This window comes from Salmo salar, chromosome ssa01 (assembly GCF_905237065.1).
Source record: "Salmo salar chromosome ssa01, Ssal_v3.1, whole genome shotgun sequence".
NCBI lineage: Eukaryota > Metazoa > Chordata > Actinopteri > Salmoniformes > Salmonidae > Salmo > Salmo salar.
Genome location: NC_059442.1, coordinates 128,029,914 through 128,056,479, shown reverse-complemented (window position 1 = coordinate 128,056,479; position 26,566 = coordinate 128,029,914). Strand labels below are relative to the sequence as shown.

The 26,566-nt window shown below is 45.0% G+C and overlaps 1 protein-coding gene across 10 annotated transcripts; it reads left to right on the top strand.

Moving 5' to 3' along the window:
* On the top strand, window positions 1-26,566 carry LOC106561920 (transcription factor TFIIIB component B'' homolog). 10 transcript variants are annotated; one of them, XM_045688650.1, is made up of 28 exons: window positions 1-132; window positions 633-867; window positions 1,947-2,637; window positions 3,173-3,276; window positions 3,409-3,474; window positions 3,627-3,764; window positions 3,921-4,054; window positions 4,204-4,298; window positions 12,882-12,936; window positions 13,134-13,268; window positions 13,562-13,801; window positions 13,929-13,974; window positions 15,577-15,790; window positions 16,049-16,164; window positions 16,251-16,665; window positions 17,135-17,269; window positions 18,323-18,359; window positions 18,500-20,022; window positions 20,167-20,395; window positions 20,429-21,240; window positions 21,387-22,241; window positions 22,385-23,239; window positions 23,340-23,399; window positions 23,500-23,759; window positions 23,936-24,195; window positions 24,370-24,724; window positions 24,976-25,312; window positions 25,505-26,566. In XM_045688650.1, exons 2-28 carry the CDS (start codon window positions 653-655, stop codon window positions 25,637-25,639), a joined length of 8,517 nt encoding a protein of 2,838 aa, XP_045544606.1. In that variant the 5' UTR covers window positions 1-132; window positions 633-652; the 3' UTR covers window positions 25,640-26,566. The 10 variants fall into 10 exon arrangements, with proteins under 10 accessions (XP_045544606.1, XP_045544596.1, XP_013981854.2 ...); XM_045688640.1 differs by having other exon boundaries at window positions 20,167-21,240; window positions 22,385-22,632; window positions 22,663-23,239; XM_045688617.1 differs by adding an exon at window positions 371-454 and having other exon boundaries at window positions 5-132; window positions 20,167-21,240.

Sequence of the window (26,566 nt, the reverse complement as noted above, 5' to 3'; positions counted from 1 at the left end):
CGAATGAAATTTTGACGTAATCAAAATGACAACGTCATGGTGGACTAGTGTGTGTGTGTGTGCATGGTGCTAGACGGATTAAAACGTCGACCATATGGAATATATGTCGAAAAACTGATCATTAAATACGAGGTTGGTATTTTTATGGATTACGATACGTATTTGGGGAAGTGGAAGTTAGTATTACATTGCTACATTACTTTCCTAGGCGTCTAAAGAAAGCGTGACTGCTAGCTGTTAGCAAGTTTACAACTTTTAGCACGCTACTATGTAAGACACTCGTTACTATGTAAGACATGCTAGCTAACAAAATACAGTGAGCTGAAATTGTAATTTATCTCACTTTACGTTTTCTGGTGAATTTCCCTAGCTAACTTACCCGTGGTAGTCAGCTATGGTATGTGACTGACACGTAGCTGACGTTAGCTAGCTGAGTCAGAAGATAAGTGAGCCAGTGAGTGACATTTGGCAGCTGATCAGACTTCTTGCAGCTAACAGATGCATTTAGTAGCTAACTAGTTTAGACACAAGCCATTGATGGTTATTTGGCATATATGTAATAAAAGTTCGCTTGCTAGCAACCCTGATTTCTGATGTGTTTCTTATAGTTAATGTCATCATCTGTGTCACAGCCTCTCTGCAATAGGACAGAATGCTTCGCAGATCCAGGATCAGTGTTCGTCCGAACGTCAGGCCAGCAGGCAGAGGGCCAGCCCCAGCCTCCTCCCAGGACACTCCACCTTCCCAGGAGGCTCCAGCTGCAGGCTCCCAGGCCTCCGAGGACCTTCCCCAGGCAGGGGGCCAGTGCATGAAGGACACCACAACTGCAGTGCTAGAAGCCTCCACAGAGTCCACCACACCCAGAGAGTGAGTGCCAATCGATCAATGGGGAAAGGGGGATACCTAATCAGTTGTACAACTGAATGCCTTCAACTGAAATGTGTCTTCTGCATTTAATTCAACCCCTCTGAATCAGAGAGGTGCAGGGGGCTGCCTTAATCAACATCCATAATTGAGTCAAATGTATTATAGTCACTTTTACAGTTGAATGTGTAAATGCAGAGGTGTGGCTGTCAGTGACTGTTCTGGAGGTTTATAATCTCTCATAGGATTTCAAATTTTGTTGTAGAATTGAGAACTACTCAAGGTAACATGGGTCGTACACATGGTTTAAACTAGTCTGATGAATTAGGCTGTAATACACAATTCATTTGTATATGCAGCCTGAAACTAATGCCTGCAAAATCGTGTAAATGTTCAATAGAAATACATTTTAACTTAGTATACTGGCTGTCTGTGCGGTTTGTCCTTCATTTGCTAAAAATTTGAGACAAAATATCCACATGAAAGTATTGTTTACCAGATTTTTTTTTTAGAGAGGCAGTAGGTATATGATTTTTCACCAAGGTAAAGTTTGTTTTGTATTGGATCTTTTTTCATTTCGTCAATAGCTTTGAACTAAGCATGCCATGACAATGAAAATGTTGTATTCTGAATCAGGGGATGATGGAGAACAATCCACACTTTAAATGATTTAAAAAATTGGGAAATCTGAAGAAAAAAATTGAAAAAATTGAAATATATGAAAAAGTCACACAAAAAGGTCTGGATTGTTTTCCATCCTCCCCTGATTCAGAATACATAATTTATTGTCACAGTAAACAATACTTTCCTCTGGAGATTTGCCTCAAATTTCAAGCAGCTTAAAGACAAACCGCACAGACCACCTGGAGAGTAAGTTTAAATGTAAATGTATTATACATTCTGGCTCATAAGAAACATTTACACAATTTTGCAGCCATTGGCTTCAGGCTGTATATACATATTAATCAGACTAGGTTTAAACTTGGTTTTGCCCCAACAACCATCCTCTGACTGTGGTTCAGTGTTGCCCACGTATTAGCTGACTGTCTGCATTGTCTCTGACCCTTTTGTCTTTGGTATAGGGATGGAAAAGACCCAAATGGTGAGGCTTCCAGCAGCACCCCCTCTGCTGGTCTTCAAAGGAGGAAGCGGTTCGCTGTCATGCCAAACCTTGCCAAACCCCGGGTGGCCACCACCCCAGCCCTCACCCGCTCCTCCCCCAGGACCCCCAAGTCCCCTGTGAGAGCGGGCACTGAGACTCCAGCTCCAACCCCTGAGGCTCCAGAGGCCCCCAGACAGACAGATTCTGGACCCCCACAGGGCATGAGATCCCCAAGGCGGAGGCCCTCTGGTGGTAGTAAGCAGTCCAAAGGACAACCCAAACCCAGGCCACTGTCCCCAGCTTCCCCAGGCCCTACAACAACCTCTCTGGGGAATGTGGCAGTGGAGGACTCATCCTCGTCACAACAGACCCCGCAGGCAGCAGGCAAAGGCAGTATCCAATTAGATCTCCTGAAAAAAACACCAACCATTAAAGGTCCATCCACTCCGTTAGAGATAGTCCCATCATCCTCCCTTCCAGACAAAGAGGGTATCTCAGTATCAGAGAGAGCTAAGACTCTGGTCGCCAGGTCTGTGTCTGGTGGGCTCACCGGGCTGGCACCAGGGAAGTCCAGGCTTAGCAGGTTCCTGAATGACCCAACAGACCTACAGAGGCTGGCTAAGGCCCGGAAACTCAGAGAGCTGCTGAGACAGGAGATGAACAAGGAGAAGGTGAGATTGGTTTTAGTCTCACTGGTGATCTTTAGTTCAAATAATAAAGTGATGCTAGAAAGGTTTTGTACAATTTCAGCCAGTAATTTTGAAAGTAGCGCTCACGAGCCAAAACGTGTCCCCAGTAATTGTGCACAACTGTATTCAACATAATCCATTTAGTTTGATATGTTACGTCCTGATTTTATTTATAAAAAATAAAAAAAAGAATTTGTATGTTACAAATTCCAATTCGTACAATGTTATTAATTTGTATGTGCTTAAGATCCCGTTCAATCTATTTAAGGATGGATAATGTCATCTTGTTAGCTAACAACATTATGCATGTTTGATAACACACAATCTGCACAGAATGTAAGATTATTATTGCAAATTAATATGTTAAACGCTTCTCTAGGCACAGTCAATGTTTTGAAGATACCAAGAAATGCAAATTCATTGCAGATCTCAAACACTCAGTGACAGTGTTTACTGTCATTGTTTAGATGCTTGTCATACCGCTGAATTTTAACATCGTGATGTTTTGAATGTGCAGAAACGGAGCAAAGCCAAGGTGTGTGTGAGCGAATACACACTAGATCCCTCTAAAATGACCATGAGAGATCTCATCTACTACCTGCCTGATACCAACCCCATGACGTAAGCTTACACCTTTAGTGGGTGTGAGTCTGGGTGGGGGGTGTATTTGTTGGGGACAGTCAGTGTAAATCTATGTTCTATTTCAAAGGTTTTTCTGAAGCGTAAGTTCCCTGTGTTGTGTTTTCCTTTCAGGTCTTATCTGGTAGAGGAACAGAGGGAGAACGAGACTGTCCTCCCACTCACCCCACCAAGAGAAGAGTAAGACTGTATCATGTTCAAGTTTATTTTCCATTTCTAGAAAATATATTTTAGGCAGGCAATAAAGTGTGTGAAATATCATCTCACAATGTAACAACCAAGTGACCTGTGCTATTTAACCCAATTGAAATTATCATCTTTGTCTTATACAGGTCACCTGAAAGACCCCCAACGCCGGAGGCCCCAGCTGAGACAGCCAGCCAGGGAGATGAAGATGAGGATGACGATGGGGTGATGGTCCCGCGGGTGAAGGTGGCAGAAGACGGCTCTCTGATCATCGATGAGGAGAGGTCAGCGACGTCTCTCAGTTTCCTAATTGAAAAGCAATTTTTTATTTACTTCCTGAATTGACTTCCTGATTTGACTGAATTGAACTTCACCCCAATCCTGTTATGTTTGGATGTTACCTAACTTTCTCCCCCTGTGTGTTTGTGTGTGTGTCCCAGTTTGACAGTGGAGGTCTTGAGGCAGAAAGGGCCCAACCCAGCTGATGATAGAGACCCCATCTTTGAGCGTGGCTCCACAACCACCTACTCGAGCTTCAGGAAGGGGACACACGTCAAGCCCTGGTCCAACAAAGGTCTGTCTGACAACCACTACTTGGGTACAATAGAACTCTACTCTATCCCAATATTTACTTAATCATCAGTTACACCTTAGTTTACCTGCGTTTGTGCATGTTGAAACCAAAAGTCCTACTAAAACAAAGTCTTTGTGCTGTTTCGTCAGAGACGGACATGTTCTTCCTGGCCATCAGTATGGTGGGAACAGACTTCTCCATGATTGGACAGCTGTTCCCTCACCGCGGTCGCACCGAGATCAAGGTATCACTGACAGTCTAGAAATTACCTGTGTAATTTATTATAGTGTTATTCCTGATTTAGCCCCATAAGTAGGGCCCTGTGTTTTGGTTGTTCATGTCACATAACCTGGATTTAAATGCACAGGGCAGTAAAAATATATATATACACTACTGGACTATATTCAAACTGGAAACTGTATATCCTGAGGCTTCATTTATTGTGTCTGGGGATTTTAACAAAGCAAATTTGAGAGCAAGCATATTGATTGCGCTACACGCATGGGCAATACCCTCGACCACTGCTACTCTGACTTCCGCGATGCATACAAAGCCCTCCCCCGCCCTCTTTTCAGCAAATCCTACCCCGACCCCATCTTGCTCCTACCGTCTTATAGGCAGAAACTCAAACAGAATGTACCAGTGACGAAAACCATTCAACGCTGGTCCGACCAATCGGAAACCACGCTTTAAGATTGTTTTTATCACGTGGACTGGAATATGTTCCGGTCAGCCACAGAGAACAACATCGACCTATACGCTGACTCGACCTATACCCTAACCAGAAACCGTGGATGGATGGCGGCATTCGCGCAAAACTGAAAGCACACACCACCGCATTTAACCATGGAAAGAGGTCTGGGAATATGACTGAATATAGACAGTGTAGCTATTCCCTCCGCAAGGCAATAAAACCAGAGAAATGCCAGTACAGGGACAAGGTGGAGTCGCAATTCAACGGCTCAGACACGAGACGTATGTGGCAGGGTCTACAGGAAATAACGGACTACAAAAAGAAAACCAGCCACGTCACAGACACCGACATCACGCTTCCAGACAAACTAAACACCTTCTTTGCCCGCTTTTAGGATAATACAGTGCCACCGTCACGGCCGCTAAAAAGGACTGCGCCCCCCTCTCCTTCTCTGTGGCTAACGTGAGTAAAACATTTAAAAGTGTTAACCCTCGCAAGGCTGCTGGCCCAGATGGCATCCTTAGCCGTGTCCTAAGAGCATGCGCAGACCAGCTGGCAGGTGTGTTTACAGACATATTCATTGCTACCTATCCCAGTCTGTTGTCCCCACATGTTTCAAGATGGCTACCATTGTTCCTGTACCCAAGAAGGCAAAGATGACTGAATGAAATGACTACCGCCCCGTAACACTGACTTCTGTCATCATGAAGTGAATAGAGAGACTAGTCAAGGATCATATCACCTCCACCTTACCGGCCACCCTAGACCCACTTCAGTTTTCATACCGCCCTAACAGGTCCACAGACGACGCAATCGCCATCACACTGCACACTGCCCTATCCCATCTGGACAAAAGGAATACCTATGTAAGAATGCTGTTCATTGACTACAGCTCAGCATTCAACACCATAGTACCCTACAAGCTCATCATCAAGCTGGAGGCCCTGTGTCTCAACCCAGCCCTGTGAAATTGGGTCCTGGACTTTCTGATGGGCCGCCCCCAGGTGGTGAAGGTAGGAAACAACATCTCCACTTCGCTGATCCTCAACACTGGGGCCCCACAACGGTGCGTGCTTAGCCCCCTCCTGTACTCCCTGTTCACCCATGACTGCGTGGTCATGCACGCCTCCAACTCAATCATCAAGTTTGCAGACGACACAACAGTAGTGGGCTTGATTACCAACAACGACGAGACAGCCTACAGGGAGGAGGTGAGGGCACTCGGAGCGTGGTGTCAGGTAAACAACCTCTCACTCAACGTCAACAAAACGAAGGAGATGATCGTGGACTTCAGGGGGACAGCAGTGGAGAAGGTGGAAAGTTTTAAGTTTCTCAGCATACACATCACAGACAAACTGAAATGGTCCACCCACACAGACAGTGTGGTGAAGAAGGCACAACAGCGCCTCTTCAACCTCAGGAGGCTGAAGAAGTTTGGCTTGTCACCCAAAACCCTGACAGACTTTTACAGATGCACAATCGAGAGCATCCTGTCGGGCTGTATCACAGCCTGGTACGGCAACCTTTACCGCCCTCAACCGCAAGGCTCTCCAGAGGGTGGTGCGGTCTGCACAACACATCACCGGGTGCATACTACCTGTCCTTCATGACCCCTACAGCACCCGATGTCACAGGAAGGCCCAAAAAATCATCAAGGACATCAACCTCCCGAGCCACTGCCTGTTTACATCGCTACCATCCAGAAGGCGAGGTCAGTACAGGTGCATCAAAGCTGGGACCGAGAGACTGAAAAACAGCTTCTGTCTCAAGGCCATCAGACTGTTAAACCGCCATCACTAACAGAGAGAGGCTGCTGTCTACATTAAGACCCAATCACTGGCCACTTTATACAATAACATGCTAAATAATGGCACTTTAATGTTTACATATCTTGCATTGCTCATATCACATGTATATACTGTATTTTATACCATCTATTGCACCTTGCCAATGCTGCTCGGCCATCGCTCATCCATATACTTACATGTACATATCCTCATTCACTCCTTTAGATTTGTGTGTATTAGGTAGTTGTTGGGGAATTGTTAGATTACTTGTTAGATATTACTGCACTGTCGGATCTAGAAGCACACTCGCATTAACATCTGCTAACCATGTGTATGTTACACTTAAGATTTGATACCGTTCAAAAGTTTGGGGTCACTTAGAAATGTCCGTGTTTTCCATGAAAACATACATGAAATGAGATGCAAAATGAATAGGAAATATAGTAAAGATGTTGACAATGTTATAAATAATGATTTTTAATTGAAATAATAATTGTGTCCTTCAAACTTTGCTTTTGTCAAAGAATCCTCCATTTGCAGCAATTACAGCCTTGCAGACCTTTGACGTTATAGTTGTCAATTTGTTGAGGTAATCTGAAGAGATTACACCCCATGCTTCCTGAAGCACCTCCCACAAGTTGGATTGGCTTGATGAGTGCTTCTTACGTACCATACAGTCAAGCTGCTCCCACAACAGCTCAATAGGGTTGAGATCCGGTGACTGTGCTGGCCACTCCATTATAGACAGAATACCAGCTCACTGCTTCTTCCTTAAATAGTTATTGCATAGTTTGGAGCTGTGCTTTGGGTCATTGTCCTGTTGTAGGAGGAAATTGGCTCCAATTAAGCTGTAGCTCAGTTGGTAGAGCATGGTGTTTGCAACGCCAGGGTTGTGGGTTCGATTCCCACGGGGGGCCAAGTACGAAAAAAAAAAAAAGGAAAAAAAAATGTATGAAATGAAAAAAATGAAATGTATGCATTCACTACTGTAAGTCGCTCTGGATAAGAGCGTCTGCTAAATGACTAAAATGTAAAAAAAAATGTAAAAATGTAAGCGCCGTCCACTGGGTATGGCATGGCGTTGCAAAATGGAGTGATAGCCTTACTTCTTCAAGATCCCTTTTACCCTGTACAAATCTCCCACTTTACCACCACCAAAGCACCCCCAGACCATCACATTGCCTCCACCATCCTTGACAGATGGTGTCAAGCAGTCCTTCAGCATCTTTGCATATTTTCTGCGTCTCACGAATGTTCTTCTTTGTGATCTGAACACCTCAAACTTAGATTTGTCTGTCCATAAAACTTTTTTCCAATCTTCCTCAGTCCAGTGTCTGTTCTTTTGCTCATCTTAATCTTTTATTTTTATTGGCCAGTCTGAGATATGGCTTTTTCTTTGTATCTCTGCATAGAATGCCAGCATCCCGGAGTCACCTCTTCACTGTTGACGTTGAGACTGGTGTTTTGCGGGTACTATTTAATGAAGCTGACAGTTGAGGACTTGTTAGGCGTCTGTTTCTCAAACTAGACACTCTAATGTACTTGTCCTCTTGCTCAGTTGTGCAAAGGGGCCTCCCACTCTTTCTATTCTGGTTAGAGCCAGTTTGCGCTGTTCTTTGAAGGGAGTAGTACACAGCGTTGTACGAGATCTTCAGTTTCTTGGCAATTTCTCGCATGGAATAGCCTTCATTTCTCAGAACAAGAATAGACTGACGAGTTTCAGAAGAAAGTTATTTGTTTCTGTCCATTTGAACCTGTAATCGAACCCACAAATGCTGATCCTCCAGATACTCAACTAGTCTGAAGAAGGCCAGTTTTATTGCTTCTTTAATCAGGACAACCGTTTTCAGCTGTGGTAACATAATTACAAAAGGGATTTCTAATGATCAATTAGCCTTTTAAAATTATACACTTGGATTAGCTAACACAACGTGCCTTTGGAACACAGGAGTGATGGTTGCTGATAATGGGCCTCTGTACGCCTATGTAGATATTCCATAAAAAATCTGCCGTTTCCAGGATCAGAAGTCATTTACAACATTAACAATGTCTACACTGTATTTCTGATCAATTTGATGTTATTTTAATGGACAAAAAAGTTGCTTTTTTTGCATTGTTTTTGCATTTTTAAGTGACTCATAACTTTTGAACAGTAGTGTATATATTTATGTATATTTCCACACTGAGGATGGAATAATACTGTGAAATTATGAAAATGCCCTTTTAGTGTAAGAGCTATTTGAAAAGACTGCCATAAATGTCATCTTGTTTTGGCGGGAGGATGTTTTGGCCTTCCATGATACCATGTGGTAAATTACTTAATAGACCACCAATGAGAAAGAGAGTTCCCAACCTCTGCCAATAACAGCAAATGTTCAGTTTCCCCTCCCCACTCCCAGACAGTCCTAGCAGAATTATTCCTTGAGAAATTGCCCGTTGACCATTTTAATTGAAAATAATCACAGTAAGATACCGTAATTTCCAGACTATAAATCGCAACTTTTTTCCCACGCTTTGAACCTCACGGCTTAAACAATGACGCGGCTAATATATGTATTTTTCCCGCTTACACATTTTTTTCCCCCAAAAAACACATTCTGTGACGTGCTCAGTTCTTTGGCGGCATGAAGCTTTCATTAGACCAATGAAATTGCCGAACGGGTTAAGGTCAAACAACTTTTTTGTTTACTGTTTAGATTAAATCGAGCGCTCTCAAACTTCCCATCATTCTGATTACGGTAGTCATTTTGTCACCCTCATCATGGCAAAGATACAGAGAAATGCATATGATGCAGCTTTCAAGTTGAAGGCGATTGATCTGGCTGTTGGAAAAGGAAATACAGCTGCTGCACGGGAGCTTGGTCTTAATGAGTCGATGATAAGACGTTGGAAACAGCAGCGTGAGGAATTGACTCAGTGCAAAAAGACAACTAAAGCTTACTGCAAATGTTTTATTTTTTGTTACAAGCCGTGTTTCGTTGAAGCCTATTTATTTTTGTTACAAGCCGTGTTTCGTTAAAGCCTGTGTAAAGTTTATTTGTTTCAATGTACCGGTAGGCACCTGCGGCTTAGAGACATGTGCGGCTTATTTATGTTCAAAATATACACTGCTCAAAAAAATAAAGGGAACACTTAAACAACACAATGTAACTCCAAGTCAATCACACTTCTGTGAAATCAAACTGTCCACTTAGGAAGCAACACTGATTGACAATAAATTTCACATGCTGTTGTGCAAATGGAATAGACAACAGGTGGAAATTATAGGCAATTAGCAAGACACCCCCAATAAAGGAGTGGTTCTGCAGGTGGGGACCACAGACCACTTCTCAGTTCCTATGCTTCCTGGCTGATGTTTTGGTCACTTTTGAATGCTGGCGGTGCTTTCACTCTAGTGGTAGCATGAGACGGAGTCTACAACCCACACAAGTGGCTCAGGTAGTGCAGCTCATCCAGGATGGCACATCAATGCGAGCTGTGGCAAGAAGGTTTGCTGTGTCTGTCAGCATAGTGTCCAGAGCATGGAGGCGCTACCAGGAGACAGGCCAGTACATCAGGAGACGTGGAGGAGGCCGTAGGAGGGCAACAACCCAGCAGCAGGACCGCTACCTCCGCCTTTGTGCAAGGAGGAGCAGGAGAAGCACTGCCAGAGCCCTGCTAAATGACCTCCAGCAGGCCACAAATGTGCATGTGTCTGCTCAAACGGTCAGAAACAGACTCCATGAGGGTGGTATGAGGGCCCGACGTCCACAGGTGGGGGTTGTGCTTACAGCCCAACACCGTGCAGGACGTTTGGCATTTGCCAGAGAACACCAAGATTGGCAAATTCGCCACTGGCGCCCTGTGCTCTTCACAGATGAAAGCAGGTTCACACTGAGCACGTGACAGAGTCTGGAGACGCCGTGGAGAACGTTCTGCTGCCTGCAACATCCTCCAGCATGAAAGGTTTGGCGGTGGGTCAGTCATGTTGTGGGGTGGCATTTCTTTGGGGGGCCGCACAGCCCTCCATGTGCTCGCCAGAGGTAGCCTGACTGCCATTAGGTACCGAGATGAGATCCTCAGACCCCTTGTGAGACCATATGCTGGTGCGGTTGGCCCTGGCTTCCTCCTAATGCAAGACAATGCTAGACCTCATGTGGCTGGAGTGTGTCAGCAGTTCCTGCAAGAGGAAGGCATTGATGCTATGGACTGGCCCGCCCGTTCCCCAGACCTGATTGAGCACATCTGGGACATCATGTCTCGCTCCATCCACCAACGCCACGTTGCACCACAGACTGTCCAGGAGTTGGCGGATGCTTTAGTCCAGGTCTGGGAGGAGATCCCTCAGGAGACCATCCGCCACCTCATCAGGAGCATGCCCAGGCGTTGTAGGGAGGTCATAGAGGCACGTGGAGGCCACACACACTACTGAGCCTCATTTTGACTTGTTTTAAGGACATTACATCAAAGTTGGATCAGCCTGTAGTGTGGTTTTCCACTTTAATTTTGAGTGTGACTCCAAATCCAGACCTCCATGGGTGATAAATTGGATTTCCATTGATTATTTTTGCGTGATTTTGTTGTCAGCACATTCAACTATGTAAAGAAAAAAGTATTTAATAAGATTATTTCTTTCATTCAGATCTAGGATGTGTTGTTTAAGTGTTCCCTTTATTTTTTTGAGCAGTATATATTTCTTTTAATTCAGTGGGTGCGGCTTATATTCAGGTGCGCTCAATAGTCTGGAAATTGCGGTACTTCGTTTTTTACCTCAGAAATTATTTTATGAGAGAAATAAAACAGGTGCATTGGACCTTTAACCATTAAATAAATGTTTTCCATAAGACTTTCCCCTTCTCTTTTTTTTAAATGTCAGATGGTCCAGCACCATCCTTATACTTTTGCTTTAATTTTTGGTGTAATTCTCATTTCTGGAAAAGGCTTAAAATAAAGATTTCAATACAGGTCATGATCAACCAAAACAACAGGCCCTACCCATAAGGTATACGGGGTATTTGGAAATAGCCACGGGATGGTTTTTCAATACCGTCAAAACTGTTAACTATTTCTTTGAAGTTTTTCCAATTCATTTTAGCTACTTTTTAAGTAAATACCTTCAGTCAACTTGTGTAATTCATTAGGAGATTAAGCAGATCGCATTTTTCATTTCACCTGTCTCATTGTTACATTATGAAGGTTACCATAGTTCCCCAGAACAGTTGAGCCAGTCAAATGTTTGTTTGTAAATAGTTTAACGGGAGAAAGCGGGAGCAGGTCCAGCTGTGTATTGACAGGGGTCGCATTTCTTTGAAAGTAACGTTTAACATTTTTGCTTCAATAGAGTGATCAGGGATGTGCAACTATAGTTTTCCTTCACAGAAAATACATTAATGCAACACATTCAGCAGAAAATTGTTTCATTTTTAACAGCTGGCAGCCACACAAGTAAATGAGATTACTGTGAAAAAGCAAGGTATTTTTTTTGCCAAAATGATGCATGGCATCATATTTTTATGTTTATCATAGAAAGAATGTTGCCAGGTACATTTCCTTATGTTTTGCTTAAAGTTAATATTCCATTTTACCTTAGAAAAGTAGGCTGGTTACACTGAGAAAAGTACCAGAGAAAAGTAGCTACACATCAGTCAGAGCGCTGTCTGATGATAGAATGCCCATTTGTGAATTCTCATCTGAGTGGAGAAGTGCAACTGAAGCACAAGATTTGTCTGATGCTGAGCAGAAATTACAATAACGAGCATTTTAGGTCTGCGTTTACAAAATGCAGAAAGATATTTCTTTTTTCCTGCGTGAAATTCTGTGTTAGCGTTCAAGTTTAACTTGGTAGTTCTAAGTAAGTGGCTGAATAATTAAGGTAACAGGGCATCATATTGTGTTAGCTTTCTACCTTGTTTAAGAAGTCAAAGCCCTTTGGATGAGTTATTTGTACAGCTCTCTCTGCTATCTTGATTTCTTCGTTTTTTTCTCCTCTCCGTTCTTGGCCCGTTTTCTCTCCCCCCCCTTTTCTGAGCAGAGCAGGCAGGCTTGTTGCCCGAGCGACTTCATTTGCGCCCGTTAGCATATTTAGCTAGCAGCCTCCATGGAAATTCGCTATTACTTGCACTCATTTTGTTAGCATTCTGGTAATGGATGCCCAATGGGTTTTTCTTTTGTGTGTTTTTGGCACCCTCTTGTGTACTAAGTTGCTAATACCATAAATCCCAGGATGAGAAGGACGGTAATGAAGATATGAAGGTCTGGGTACCGCCCAACCCTAAATACTGTAGATCGGGGCTGTAGCACTATACAACTGTACTAGGTTGTGTTACTGCCGGTTTGTAATTCTGTCTCCTGTTTTTGTGTCTTTCAGAACAAGTTCAAGAAAGAGGAGAGAGCAAACAGCTGGAGGATAGACAAGGCCTTCAGTAAGTTTGAAAAACTTTTATCAGAAGGAACTTACTATACTCGGCCGTTATAGACGTGATTCGGGAATCCAATTCATCTTGGTCTTTTCTCTGTTCTGACTGCACTGTTGGAGCTAGGAACCCAAGCATTTCGCTACAGCTGCAATAACATCTGCTATATATGTGTATCTAACCAACAAAAATGTGATTTGATTTAGAGGAGAAACGCAGGCTGGATCTTGAGTTCTTCACTAGTCTCCTGGAGAAGATCTTGGCTGCAGAGGCAAAGAGGAACAAAAATAACAAGTCCCCCACAGAAAAGATACGAATCAAGAAAAAAATCAAACCGAAAGGTAACTAAGATACATTTCCTTGTTTACTACCTAGTTGGTCATGTAGGGAGTTCCACCACAAAGTCAATGCCTGAATTTCTCAGAGTGGATTTTAACAGACGTTAAAATGTGTTGTTGTTGATGATGATGATGTGTTGCATCTCATATGGCATCTCTCACCTATGTAATCTGGTGAAATTGTTGTGATTTCTTGAACATTATTCATAGTTAAAAGGTAGTAATGTCTTCAGCCCACGCATTAGCCGTCCTTGCTCCCTGTATGAGTCTCTATCTCTGCTCTCACTGTCCATCAGAAAAGAAAGCAGCGAAGCAGCTGAGCGACGTGGAGGAGGAGGGGTTAGACGCGGAGATGGACACAGAGGAGATGGAGGGAGAGAAGGAGAACGAGAACGTCTCTAATGAAGGGACCACACTTTCCTCCGCTCCCACCACTAAGAGAAAACGCAAAAGTAGGGATGGAGGAGGAGAGTCCTCTCCTGAAGAAGCAAAGGATGGAAAGAAAAAGAAGATCGACCTAATAACAAGTGATCAAGGTGCAGTAGAACTTCCACGACTTCAGTGGTGCTTTTCACAGTAGCCATACAACAAAGTGAAAATATACAAAATCTAGTAACTCATTATTTATCTTACTTACTGCCGTTGTTTCCTCTGCTTCCTCAGAAGAGGCTGGTGTACCTGAAGATTCTGAGGCAGGGCCTCCAGAGAGGTAATGCTTGCCGTTTGTAAATGTCAACTATTTTGTTCTTTACATTAGGAGAAAAAGTGTCAAGTGCTAAAATAATTTTTTGACTTCATATTCATCATCTCCAGCACCACCCCAACATCAACATACACTATACATACAAAGTATGTGGACACCCTTTCAAATGAGTGGTTTCGGCTATTTCAGCCACACCCGTTGCTGACAGGTGTAAAATGGAGCACACAGCCATGCAATCTCCATAGACAAACATTAACAGTTGAATGGACTTACTGAAGGGCTCAGTGACTTTCAACGTGGCACCGTCATAGGATGCCACCTTTCCAACAAGTCAGTTTGTCAAATGTATGCCCTGCTAGAGCTGCCCCGGTCAACTGTAAGTGCTGTTATTGTGAAGTGGAAACGTTTAGGAGCAACAGTGGCTCAGCCGCGAAGTGGTAGGCGACAAGCTCACAGAACGGGACCCCTGAAGCGAGTAAAAATCGTCTGTCCTTGGTTGCAACACTCTACCGAGTTCCAAACTGCCTCTGGAAGTCAGCACAAGAATTGCTCGTCGGGAGCTTCAAGAAATGGGTTTCCATGGCCAAGCAACCGCAAACTAGCCTAAGATCACCATGCGCAATGCCAAGTGTCGGTTGGAGTAGTGTAAAACTCGCCGCCGTTGGTCTCTGAAGCAGTGGAACAGCCTGCACAAGGCCCTGACCTCAACCCCATCGAACACCTTTGGGATGAATTGGAACGCTGACTGCGAGTCAGGCCTAATCGCCCAACATCAGAGCCCGACCTCACTAATGCTCTTGTGGATGAATGGAAGCAAGTCCCCGCAGCAATGTTCCAACATCTAGTGGAAAGCCTTCCCAGAAGAGTGGAGGCAGTTATAGCAGCAAAGGGGGACTAACTTCATATTAATGCCCATGATTTTGGAATGAGATGTTTGACAAACGGGTGTCCATATACTTTTGGTCATGGAGAGTCCTCTATGAAAATAGTGTTTCTATGTTTTGTGTGGAAAAAGATAGAGAAAGATAAGTGTTTCTAATGACATCCTCAACCAATTAGTAGGCAATGCCTACTCACAATGGGTTAAAATATCATGATGCACACCGATGATGTCACTGGAAAGACTTATCTTCCTCTATCTAACAAAACATAGAAATGTGCCATTTTCACATATGTTGATGTTGGGGTGGTGCTGGAGATGTTGATTATGAAGTTGAACATTTTAGAAATGTCCCTTTAAAGGTGCAGTATGCAGATGTCGCTCTGCCATTTTACATTTTGCTAAAAGTCTATTAGTTTGCCTAATTTCAGTTTTTGTAGAGAGTCATTGTGCCATCTAAACCCCTGTGAAATATTTTTTAAATAACCAAATATTGTATTTTCAGCTGTTTGAAACTGGTGTACAAAACCGAAAGTAAAAGACGCAAAAAACAGAATTTAAGAATGGGAAGCATAGAAATAGTGTACATGGAACAGATCTACCACTTCTTGGACTTGCGTTCAATGAGAATGACAGATCTATAACTCACATTTCTATGTGAATTTGGTCAGGTCGCCCAAAAGATTACATATTGTAGGTTTAATAATTATGATGTATTTTTTTATTAGTTCAAAGCAGGCAGAAGGGCCTGTGGAAGCAGCCAAGGGACCTGTGGTGATCAAACCAGCCCAGTTGTCCCGTGGCCGATCCCAGAGACCTCTTCCTAACCTGGGTAGGAAGTGGGGCCAGAGGGGCCCTGAGCCCAATACCAAGCCTAACGTTAAAGATGGGGCAACACCTACAGAGGAGGAGAACACTGAAGAAGGGCTGTCTGAAGAACAGGTAGGTCTTTGTCCTGTGAGGAAAACCCCATTTTTAAGAGGGTAAATAGAGCTTATATTCACTCCAACATCATTGTGGACAAAAAAACTTCCCCTGGTCATATGACGCACACCAATCACAGAGAATTGTGACTTTTTTTCTTATTAATCGTAAATGTTTGTAACATTCTATAAACCCTAAGACTGTTGTCTGAACCTCAATAGCTGAAAAGTAGTTGAGTGTCTGTGTGGTCCAACCTCTACTTTAACTTACTTTCAGGTAGATAAAGATGCTTCTCCTTCAGTCAGTCAAAAGGAGAAGAAGAAAGCTGGTAAACTCTCTTCATCTGAGGGAGAGGAGGAAGAAGCCAACGATAAACCCATCAAACCCACCAGGTACACACACGCACACTGATCCTACATAACTGAAGAGGGTCACAGCCATAGATGGCAGTAAAACTAACTATGTTAATGTATTTCAGGTATGGCAGAATACCCAAAAAGACACAGCTCTTGAATTACCCTGCAAAGGAGGATGGGGACTCGCCCTCAGACTCTGCCCCCACTCCTGCCTCAGACGGATCCCCATCCACTTCTTCCTCCACCAAGCCCAAATCCAAACCAGCATCCAGGAGGTCCAAAATCAAACCTGGCCCAGCACTGCCAGGTAGGAAGGGCCAATCAGCGGCTAGGAAATCCAAGCTGGTCACCCTCAGGGCGTCCCAGTCTGAAGATGAAGATGAGGAAGAAGGAGCATGGAGAGAGGAGGCGCAGGCTGAGGAGGACACCCACAATCCCACAAGCCCAGAGGATGAGAACCAGGCACCTGCGTTCATTCCCATGAGCCTTCGCTCGCCACAACCTGTCGCCACAGAGGTTGAGGAGACCATGGAGGAGGTGAGAGGGGTGACACACTTACCATTTCACACAACTGAGCTTAGCTGTAATGCACTGGCCTGGTTACACATCCCCTATAATTGCTCCACCATAATTGCACCATAGTTGCTGGAAGGGTCAATGTGTAAAGAACAAATCTGAACCACTATGGAATGGGTTGGCTCAATGCTTTGAAAAAGGTTAGTCTACTGTCCCGGGGATCTAGATCCTACATAATGGATCTATTTGTATTTATTTTTAGGTTATTTTATTATTTTATCCAGTCACAGTTGCATCCCATTGGTTTACCCATTTAATTCACTCTCCGACTTGCTATTCACAAAGCTTCTTTAGTTATCCTACACTTTAGAAACCCAGCACAACCTACCCTGTGTATGTCTTTTTATTCATTTATTTATCATGCATGGTTTTTCTATCCTGTAACCTCCCTTCCTTCCTTCCATCCTGTCATCCTCTCCCCCGCTCACAGCTCGATATCTCCGTCAACGTGCCTGATGTCCTGGGTATTTCCCATGATGCATTCTGCCCTGACTCGTCATGCGAGCGGGCACAGGGTGGTGAAATGGGCACAGTGCCCTGTGAACATCAGTTGGACCTGTTAGTAGTAAGTCATCATGTGACCTCATGTGCCCTGTCCTGTTTGTCCTGTCTGTGTCATGTGGCCAAAATGTATTTCCCTATACATCACAACCATCCCTCCTTCATCCATGTTTTTGACCAACATTTTGTCATCAATAGCTAGGTTTCCATCCAATTAGTGACAGATTTTCATGTGAAAATTCTAAAATCTGCATAAAAAAAATATAGGCATTTTCCTACCAGAGATGTTTCAATCGAACATACTTATTGCGGATAAAAGGCTGTGTGTGATGACGTAGTGCACATCAAAATAACTTTTACGGTTAAATTCCCAAGTACCGGGGGGGAAAAAACTAGTTAAATGGGTTTACATCGCCTTTTCAACAACAAAAAAGAGTTATATACCAACTGTGTCCACTCTAGTCTTGTCACAAGCGCTCTAGCCAACAGCTCGCAGATACAGTGTGGGTCGCCTACCAACAGTATGGGATTTTTGGGGATTTTTATTTGTCAAAACGGCAGCCAAGCATCGGTCATCATGTCACCAGAATAAGGCCCTCGAATTTATTGGAAAGGAGCATCAAACTCATCACTGTGCACTTTCACCACCCTGTGAAGTTTATCCTAAGTTATTTCATCTGTAGCCTAATAAACTGCATGTTTGGTAGTGGGAGGACCACACATCATCGCGTGACTCAAGTTTACTATGTTCTGATGGTTATTATATTATTATTTGTGCATTAAGGTGTTTCTCACTGCCATTTCTCACATAATACATTTTCTAGACACTAACGAACGAATTCTCAACATTTCTGAAATTGTACCAGTATTTACTGTTTCCATCAGTCTGTTCGTGACTTTTTTTCATGTGTCAGGCAATTCATCCGTTTTAAATGGTTGGATAGAAATCTGGTTATAGTATCACATTTGAGATTCAGTATATAGCACTTTTCAGAAGTTCTCGGTGTTAAATTGAGATAACTGGGTCAAGCATCCAATTGCGTCAAGCACGGCTGCTATATTGCTCCAGATTGTGTCTATGTTATGAGGACTAATGTTTTAGTTTTCTTCGTTCTAGGACGTGATAGACTTCCTGTCTCCAGATAACATGGAAGGTAGGTTGGTCCTTTCAAGAGCTGATATCTATTGTATCCTCTTAAGTAAAAAATATATACAAAATATAAACGCTCTCCCTCACACCACTAACTATAGAATGTTAAACTGTTTCTCTTCCCCTCTCGCCTCTGTGTTCCAGTATCTGAGGAGAGCTACAACGAGGCAGCTAGAACCCTTCTGGCCATCGGCAACCTCACCCACCTGTCTCAGGCAGCTGAGGCCTTCACTGCAGGAGCAGATGATATCATCACGGAAGAATGTTCCAATGAGGACCAACTGTACCAGATGACACCTCAGCCCACTGACCAATCACAAACTAGCACCATTCCTTCTGAGTCTCTGACACCTTACCTTAGGGTCACTGAGGCATCACGAATCGCTGAGGATTCTGTACCTGTTGCCACGTCAACAACAGCCTATGTCCCTGTCACCACGACAACAGCCTCTATCCCAGTCTGCAAAATAACAACCTCTGTCATAATTACCACGGCAACAGCCTCAGTCCCAGTCACCACGACAACAGCCTCTGCTCCAGTCACCTTGACAACAACAGCCTCTATCCTAGTCACCACATCAACGGCCTCTGTCCCAGTGCCTCAGAGCAGTGATACGCCCACTCTAGAAACTCCACCCATAGAGGAGGGGCCGCTCAGACAGAGGGAGGGGACTGATATTGGACACGCCTCTCAGGTGGAATCAGGTTCTGAAGTGTCAGAAGGCTCAGAGCAGCAGACAACCTCACAGACCAGGAGGAGCCACTTCCCTAAGGTCAAACCCAACCTGGGACGGGCTGCTAGGACCACACAACTCAAACCCCAACAGACTACCACCACACTGTCAGAATCACCACTAGAGCCTATGCTGAATATCACCACAACCTCAGAACCACAGCCTACCATGATTATCATAGAACCACCACTGCCTACTGAGAGTATTAATACAGAGTCAGAAACACAGCCCAACCAGAGAACTACCGCACACTCAAAATCACAACCCACCACCACACACTCCAAGCACCAGCCCACCACAAATATCATCACACACTCAGAACCACCGCCCATTCAGAGAACCAGAGTAGCGTATTCAAAACCACAGCCTGCATTGAATACCACTACACAGTCAGAACCACCCCAGCCCACACTAAATTCCACCACAAACACACTCTCAAAACAACAATCCACACAGAGTACCACCATACTCTCACAACCACAGCCCACCCCAAGCCTTGAGCAGCCAGGTCCAGTTACACTCAGACCCATAGTCCCAGAGTCACCTCTGAGGTCATCAGAAGAGGTGAAAGGTCACGATGGCCGTAAGGGAAATACTTCCTCTTCCCTCAGTGCTGGAGTGTCCCAGTCAGGGACATCTGACTCGGAACAGCCCAAACAGACAGGCCCTCTAACCCGCAGGGCCCGTTTACCTAAACCCAAACCCAACTTGGGTCGCGCCACTACACACTCTGCAGTCCAGGTACCAGAAAGCAGGCCAAACCCTGAAGTCCAGACACCAGATGTGGCTTTCAGACCCACATCTGAGGTCCAGAGTGTAGATACTGGACCCTGCCCTGAAGTCCAAACACCAGAGGAAGCTGATGAAGTTCCCATGGAAATACAACAGATCCACCAAGTCGTCCCCCTTTCTGACATCATCGATACTACTCAGGTAAGGCTTTTATAAATGTCAGCTATTGGTTTACCCGTAAATGCTATTTATAATTGAATGTGTTCCAACAAAGATGTCTGATTGTGTTACAGTTGCATTACCACAGTGTGTTTTTAAATGGTGTGTGTGTGATTTTATTCATAGGAGGAAATACAACAGATTCACCAAGTCATCCCTCATCCACCCATAGAGGAGGGGCCTCTCAGACAGAGGGAGGGGACTGATATTGGACACGCCTCTCAGGTGGAATCAGGTTCTGAAGTGTCAGAAGGCTCAGAGCAGCAGACAACCTCACAGACCAGGAGGAGCCACTTCCCTAAGGTCAAACCCAACCTGGGACGGGCTGCTAGGACCACACAACTCAAACCCCAACAGACTACCACCACACTGTCAGAACCACCACTAGAGCCTATGCTGAATATCACCACAACCTCAGAACCACAGCCTACCATGATTATCATAGAACCACCACTGCCTACTGAGAGTATTAATACAGAGTCAGAAACACAGCCCAACCAGAGAACTACCGCACACTCAAAATCACAACCCACCACCACACACTCCAAGCACCAGCCCACCACAAATATCATCCCACACTCAGAACCACCGCCCATTCAGAGAACCAGAGTAGCGTATTCAAAACCACAGCCTGCATTGAATACCACTACACAGTCAGAACCACCCCAGCCCACACTAAATTTCACCACAAACACACTCTCAAAACAACAATCCACACAGAGTACCACCATACTCTCACAACCACAGCCCACCCCAAGCCTTGAGCAGCCAGGTCCAGTTACACTCAGACCCATAGTCCCAGAGTCACCTCTGAGGTCATCAGAAGAGGTGAAAGGTCATGATGGCCATAAGGAAAATACTTCCTCTTCCCTCAGTGCTGGAGTGTCCCAGTCAGGGACATCTGACTCAGACCAGCCCAAACAGACAGGCCCTCTAACCCGCAGGGCCTGTTTAACTAAACCCAACTTGGGTCGCACCGCCAAAGCCGCTACACGCTCTGCAGTCCAGGTACCAGAAAGCAGGCCAAACCCTGAAGTCCAGACACCAGATGTGGCTTTCAGACCCACATCTGAGGTCCAGAGTGTAGATACTGGACCCTGCCCTGAAGTCCAAACACCAGAGGAAGCTGATGAAGTTCCCATGGAAATACAACAGATCCACCAAGTCGTCCCCCTTTCTGACATCATCGATACTACTCAGGTAAGGCTATTATAAATGTCAGCTATTGGTTTAGCCTAAATGCTATTTATAATTGAATGTGTTCCAACAAAGATGTCTGGTTGTGTTACAGTTGCATTACCACAGTGTGTTTTTTAAAGGGTGTGTGTGTGTGATTTTATTCATAGGAGGAAATACAACAGATTCACCAAGTCATCCCTCATCCACCCATAGAGGAGGGGCCTCTCAGACAGAGGGAGGGGACTGATATTGGACACGCCTCTCAGGTGGAATCAGGTTCTGAAGTGTCAGAAGGCTCAGAGCAGCAGACAACCTCACAGACCAGGAGGAGCCACTTCCCTAAGGTCAAACCCAACCTGGGACGGGCTGCTAGGACCACACAACCCCAACAAACTACCACCACACTGTCAGAACCACCACAGACTACCACCACACTGTCAGAACCACCACAGACTACCACCACACTGTCAGAACCACCACCCATTCAGAAAACCAGAGTAGCGTATTCAAAACCACAGCCTACATTGAATACCACTACACAGTCAGAACCACCCCAGCCCACACTAAATTCCACCACAAACACACTCTCAAAACAACAATCCACACAAAGTACCACCATACTCTCACAACCACAGCCCACCCCAAGCCTTGAGCAGCCAGGTCCAGTTACACTCAGACCCATAGTCCCAGAGTCACCTCTGAGGTCATCAGAAGAGTTGAAAGGTCACGATGGTCGTAAGGGAAATACTTCCTCTTCCCTCAGTGCTGGAGTGTCCCAGTCAGGGACATCAGACTCAGACCAGCCCAAACAGACAGGCCCTCTAACCCGCAGGGCCCATTTACCTAAACCCAAACCCAACTTGGGTCGCACCGCCAAAGCCGCTACACGCTCTGCAGTCCAGGTACCAGAAAGCAGGCCAAGCCCTGAAGTCCAGACACCAGAGGAAGCTGATGAGGTTCCGATGGAAATACAACAGATCCACCAAGTCTTCCCCCTTTCTGACATCATCGATACTACTCAGGTAAGGCTATTATAAATATCAGCTATTGGTTTAGCCTAAATGCTATTTATAATTGAATGTGTTCTAACAAAGATGTCTGGTTGTGTTACAGTTGCATTACCACAGTGTGTTTTTAAAGGGTGTGTGTGTGATTTTATTCATAGGAGGAAATACAACAGATTCACCAAGTCATCCCTCATCCACCCATAGAGGAGGGGCCTCTCAGACAGAGGGAGGGGACTGATATTGGACACGCCTCTCAGGTGGAATCAGGTTCTGAAGTGTCAGAAGGCTCAGAGCAGCAGACAACCTCACAGACCAGGAGGAGCCACTTCCCTAAGGTCAAACCCAACCTGGGACGGGCTGCTAGGACCACACAACCCCAACAGACTACCACCACACTGTCAGAACTACCACAGACTACCACCACACTGTCAGAACCACCACAGACTACCACCACACTCTCAGAACCACCGCCCATTCAGAGAACCAGAGTAGCTCATTCAAAACCACAGCATACATTGAATACCACCACACAGTCAGAACCACCCCAGCCCACACTAAATTCCACCACAAACACACTCTCAAAACAACAATCCACACAAAGTACCACCATACTCTCACAACCACAGCCCACCCCAAGCCTTGAGCAGCCACGTCCAGTTACACTCAGACCCATAGTCCCAGAGTCACCTCTGAGGTCATCAGAAGAGGTGAAAGGTCATGATGGCCCAAAGGAAAATACTTCCTCTTCCTTCAGTGCTGGAGGATCCCAGTCAGGGACATCAGACTCAGACCAGCCCAAACAGACAGGTCCCCCAACCCGCAGGGCCCGTTTACCTAAACCCAAACCCAACTTGGGTCGCACTGCCAGAGCCGCTACACGCTCTGCAGTCCAGGTACCAGAAAGCAGGCCAAGCCCTGAAGTCCAGACACCAGATGTGGCTGATGAGGTTCCCATGGAAATACAACAGGTCCGCCAAGTCTCCCCCTTTTGTGACATCATCGATACTACCAAGGTAAGGCTATTATAAATGTCAGCTATTGGTTTAGCCGGTTGCATTACCACAGTGTGCTTTTAAAGTGTCTGATCTGTGTGTGTGGTGTTTGTATTCATAGGAGGAAATGCAACAGATTCACCAAGTCATCCCTCTTACTGACGTCATTGATACCACCCAGGTAATTCAATGTATTCCTACCGAAGATGTCTGGTTGCGTGTAGAAATGTGCTCCTAAGATATGCGTCTCATCTGTGTGCGTCCGATGTTTCTATTCACAGGGCGATATGTCTGTCTTTACGGAGGGAAGCTTTTTCTCACAACAAAGTGATGCTGTCTTCATACAGCACTCAGAAACTTCTGTATCGACTGCTCTGTTGGACCAGGCCCCGTCAGACCCGGATGAGCCTATATTCATCCTCTCCCTGACTGAAATCCCAGTACTCCCCACAGGGGAGGAGAATGGCTGCACATCCCAGACCCTCTCCGAGCCTTTCTTTTTTCTACCAGTCGCAGACGCAGGCGCTCAACTGCAGCATAGGTTTGTGCCTGTCAGTCATCACTAACCCCTTTTCCACTCAGTTTTCCCCCCAAATGCAATTTATCTCCCACATGAATGTACATTTTCTCCTCTCTTCCCCCTCTTTCTTTCTCTCTTTCGTCCCTCTTTTGTGCACTCTGTCCCTTCACCTTGCATATCCTTCTCTCCTCCTTCAGCAGTGGTATTGTTGCCCCTGGAGGTGGTTTGGAGAAAGGGAATGCTGGTATCCTCTGTGAAGTCTCTGAGCCTATGTCAGTGGATGAGGCCCTTCCTCAACCCTCATACACCAGTATCAAGGAGTCTGGCTCCACAGCGGGCCCAGTAGGAGTGTGTGCCTCGGCCAAACCCTCAGAAGACTCCATGGCTGATGCAGAGACTAGTGAGGACACATATCCTCCTTCTAAGAAGAGGAAAGTGCCAGAGAGAGCCAGGAGAGGTGGGCACAGAGTACACAGTAGTGCATCTAATACAATGTGTAAAACACTTGCTCTCCATCATCTGTTTGTTTGTTTGTTTGTTCGTTCATTCATTTGATTCCGTTCATCCATTCATCCATCCATTTTATTGTGTAATATTCTCCTAATATAATTCTGTCTCTGCTTGTGTGAAGTAGACAAACTGCAGGTGAGACCTAACACTGCAGTAAGGAAACAGACCAGTTGTTCAGCCCCTGCCAAGGAGGCTGTGTCACCTGTTACCCCAGACCAGACCACCTCTTTGACCACTACCACCCTAGACACTGACCACCCCACTGCCTCCAGTCCCCCGGCCCAGCCAGGCCCCTCTGTCACGGGAACCGCATCACGAGAGGTGGTGGCTGATGAGCCACAGCAGGGGACTGTGGGCTGTTTAGATCGTACAGAGACAGTGCACACGCCGACTGGAGGGGAGGACAATAGTTCAGGGGCGGAGTCTCAGGCTGCCTGTCAAATTGCACCGCTGGCTATGGGTGGCCCCTTGAGCAGGTGATTTGTCTGAAATTCATTCGTTCTTATACCTGTCACTCTCTATCTCCCCCTGTTTGTACTATCTATTAGTTACTATCTATTAGTTATGAACTCCTCAATTAAAGATGGAGTCGTAAGTAGCTAAAAGGACCTGCTGTTGTATTATAGTTAATTGACAGGACACATTCGATTGTCTTCCATTGATTAGATTGATTAGGAGTGTTAATAATTATTGATTTAAATATTTTGGATATTCCTTCCCCCTACAGGCCTGGTAGGAGACCCAGAGGATTCCTGTCTTTCATGTCCAATAAGAACACCTCCCCTGTAGCTGTCCCTCCCCGAGGTACCAGAGCAGCCGCTCAGAGGCCCCAGGTCAACACCACCCGCCCAGGGGGGAAACGGGCTGCTCCTGCACCTTCCACCACCACCAGAACCATGCCTTCACCTTCCACAACCAATAACACCACCACCCCCACTAGAGCCACCAGAACCACCACTAAGCCAGATTTTTCCGCCAGGGTGACTCGGGAAAAACCCTCTGATGTCCTGGCCTTACACTCAGACCCAGAGCCCAGTACCTCCCTGTGTACTACAGCTACTAAGGTAAAGAGATGGACAACATCTGGTGATACAGTATTTTACCTATGAACTTTGCAAAAAAAAACATCAACCTACTGTTGTGGGTATGATCTTGTATTTATTTTTTTCCAAAACGATGAGAAACAGAACCCTCATTGTACTCCTGCCCTACTCTCACGCTCGCTCTCTCTCCCTCCCCATCTCTCTTTCCACCAGTCTTCTCAGGTGCCAGCCACCCAGCCCAGTGCGTCTCCCTGTGTGGACAGCAGTTCAGCAGACGAGGAACCCATCAACGTGTCCCAGTACTTCTTCAGTGACATCTTCACCGAGGTCGAGGAGAATGAGGGATGAGAGACGGAGAGAAAGGAGGACGGGAAAGGAGAACAAGAAGGCACTCTTTGACTCTTTGTTTGAATCAAACTGGAGAACAAAATGTCAAGTACTTAAGAAAACATGTTTTTGTATCTACCACTGAAATTACGTTTCTGCTTGCTTGTGTTTATGCGAACAAGGTTTCATGCTTGCAGTGAACAGATTTGGTCACAAGATGGCAACAGTGAAACCAAACTAGGGAAAATTCCTCTTCAAATTTTTTGGGGGACCAAACTGACGCGCCTTTAAGCTAATTTCCTAAATTTAACGATTACGTTTTTGTCTCTTTTACCCCAATCATATCATCTAGTCTATTGAGTAAGCTATTCATTCTAATAACATATTTATATTTATTTGGTTTACATTTTTTCAAACCACACCAAGCTAGACATTCATGATAATTTCCCTCTATCTGCATGAAGGAGAATACTTGAAATCAGTATCAACTCACTCTACTACAGGGACTTTCACATTCAAATTTGTGTTCTTATTTGAAATATTGTTTACATAGGTGGCCATTGTCTTATTATGAGCATTGTGTGTGTATATATGTTTATTATAATTTAGATCAGACATATTGGAGGGGTATGTACCCTTAACATTTACTTTGGTTTTTCACTCTTTGTGCATGAACAAGACCCAGCTTTGCAGCTTGAGGGACAGCACAGCGATATCTCTTTATTTCATGCTCCCTGAAGATACAGGAAATATCGTTTCAAATGGAACAGAATCCTCTAGTTTAATCCATGTACAGTGACAAACTCACAGAAACAGTGCACAGATCATGAGTCCAATTTCAGTTCTCAATTATTGATAATGTTCTGCAGCCACTGTTGGTTCAAACTAACATAGATGTTCTGTAGCTCATGTAAAATATGTGAATAAAGTTTTATACGTTAAAGTCTA

Bases quoted from the DNA above. Each gene is read 5' to 3' on its own strand.
- LOC106561920 (XM_014126314.2), top strand. From the start codon at position 653: ATGCTTCGCAGATCCAGGATCAGTGTTCGTCCGAACGTCAGGCCAGCA. The intron at 868-1,946 runs GTGAGTGCCAAT...TCTTTGGTATAG, and splicing joins GAGTCCACCACACCCAGAGA to GGATGGAAAAGACCCAAATG. The intron at 3,765-3,920 runs GTCAGCGACGTC...TGTGTGTCCCAG, and splicing joins CTGATCATCGATGAGGAGAG to TTTGACAGTGGAGGTCTTGA.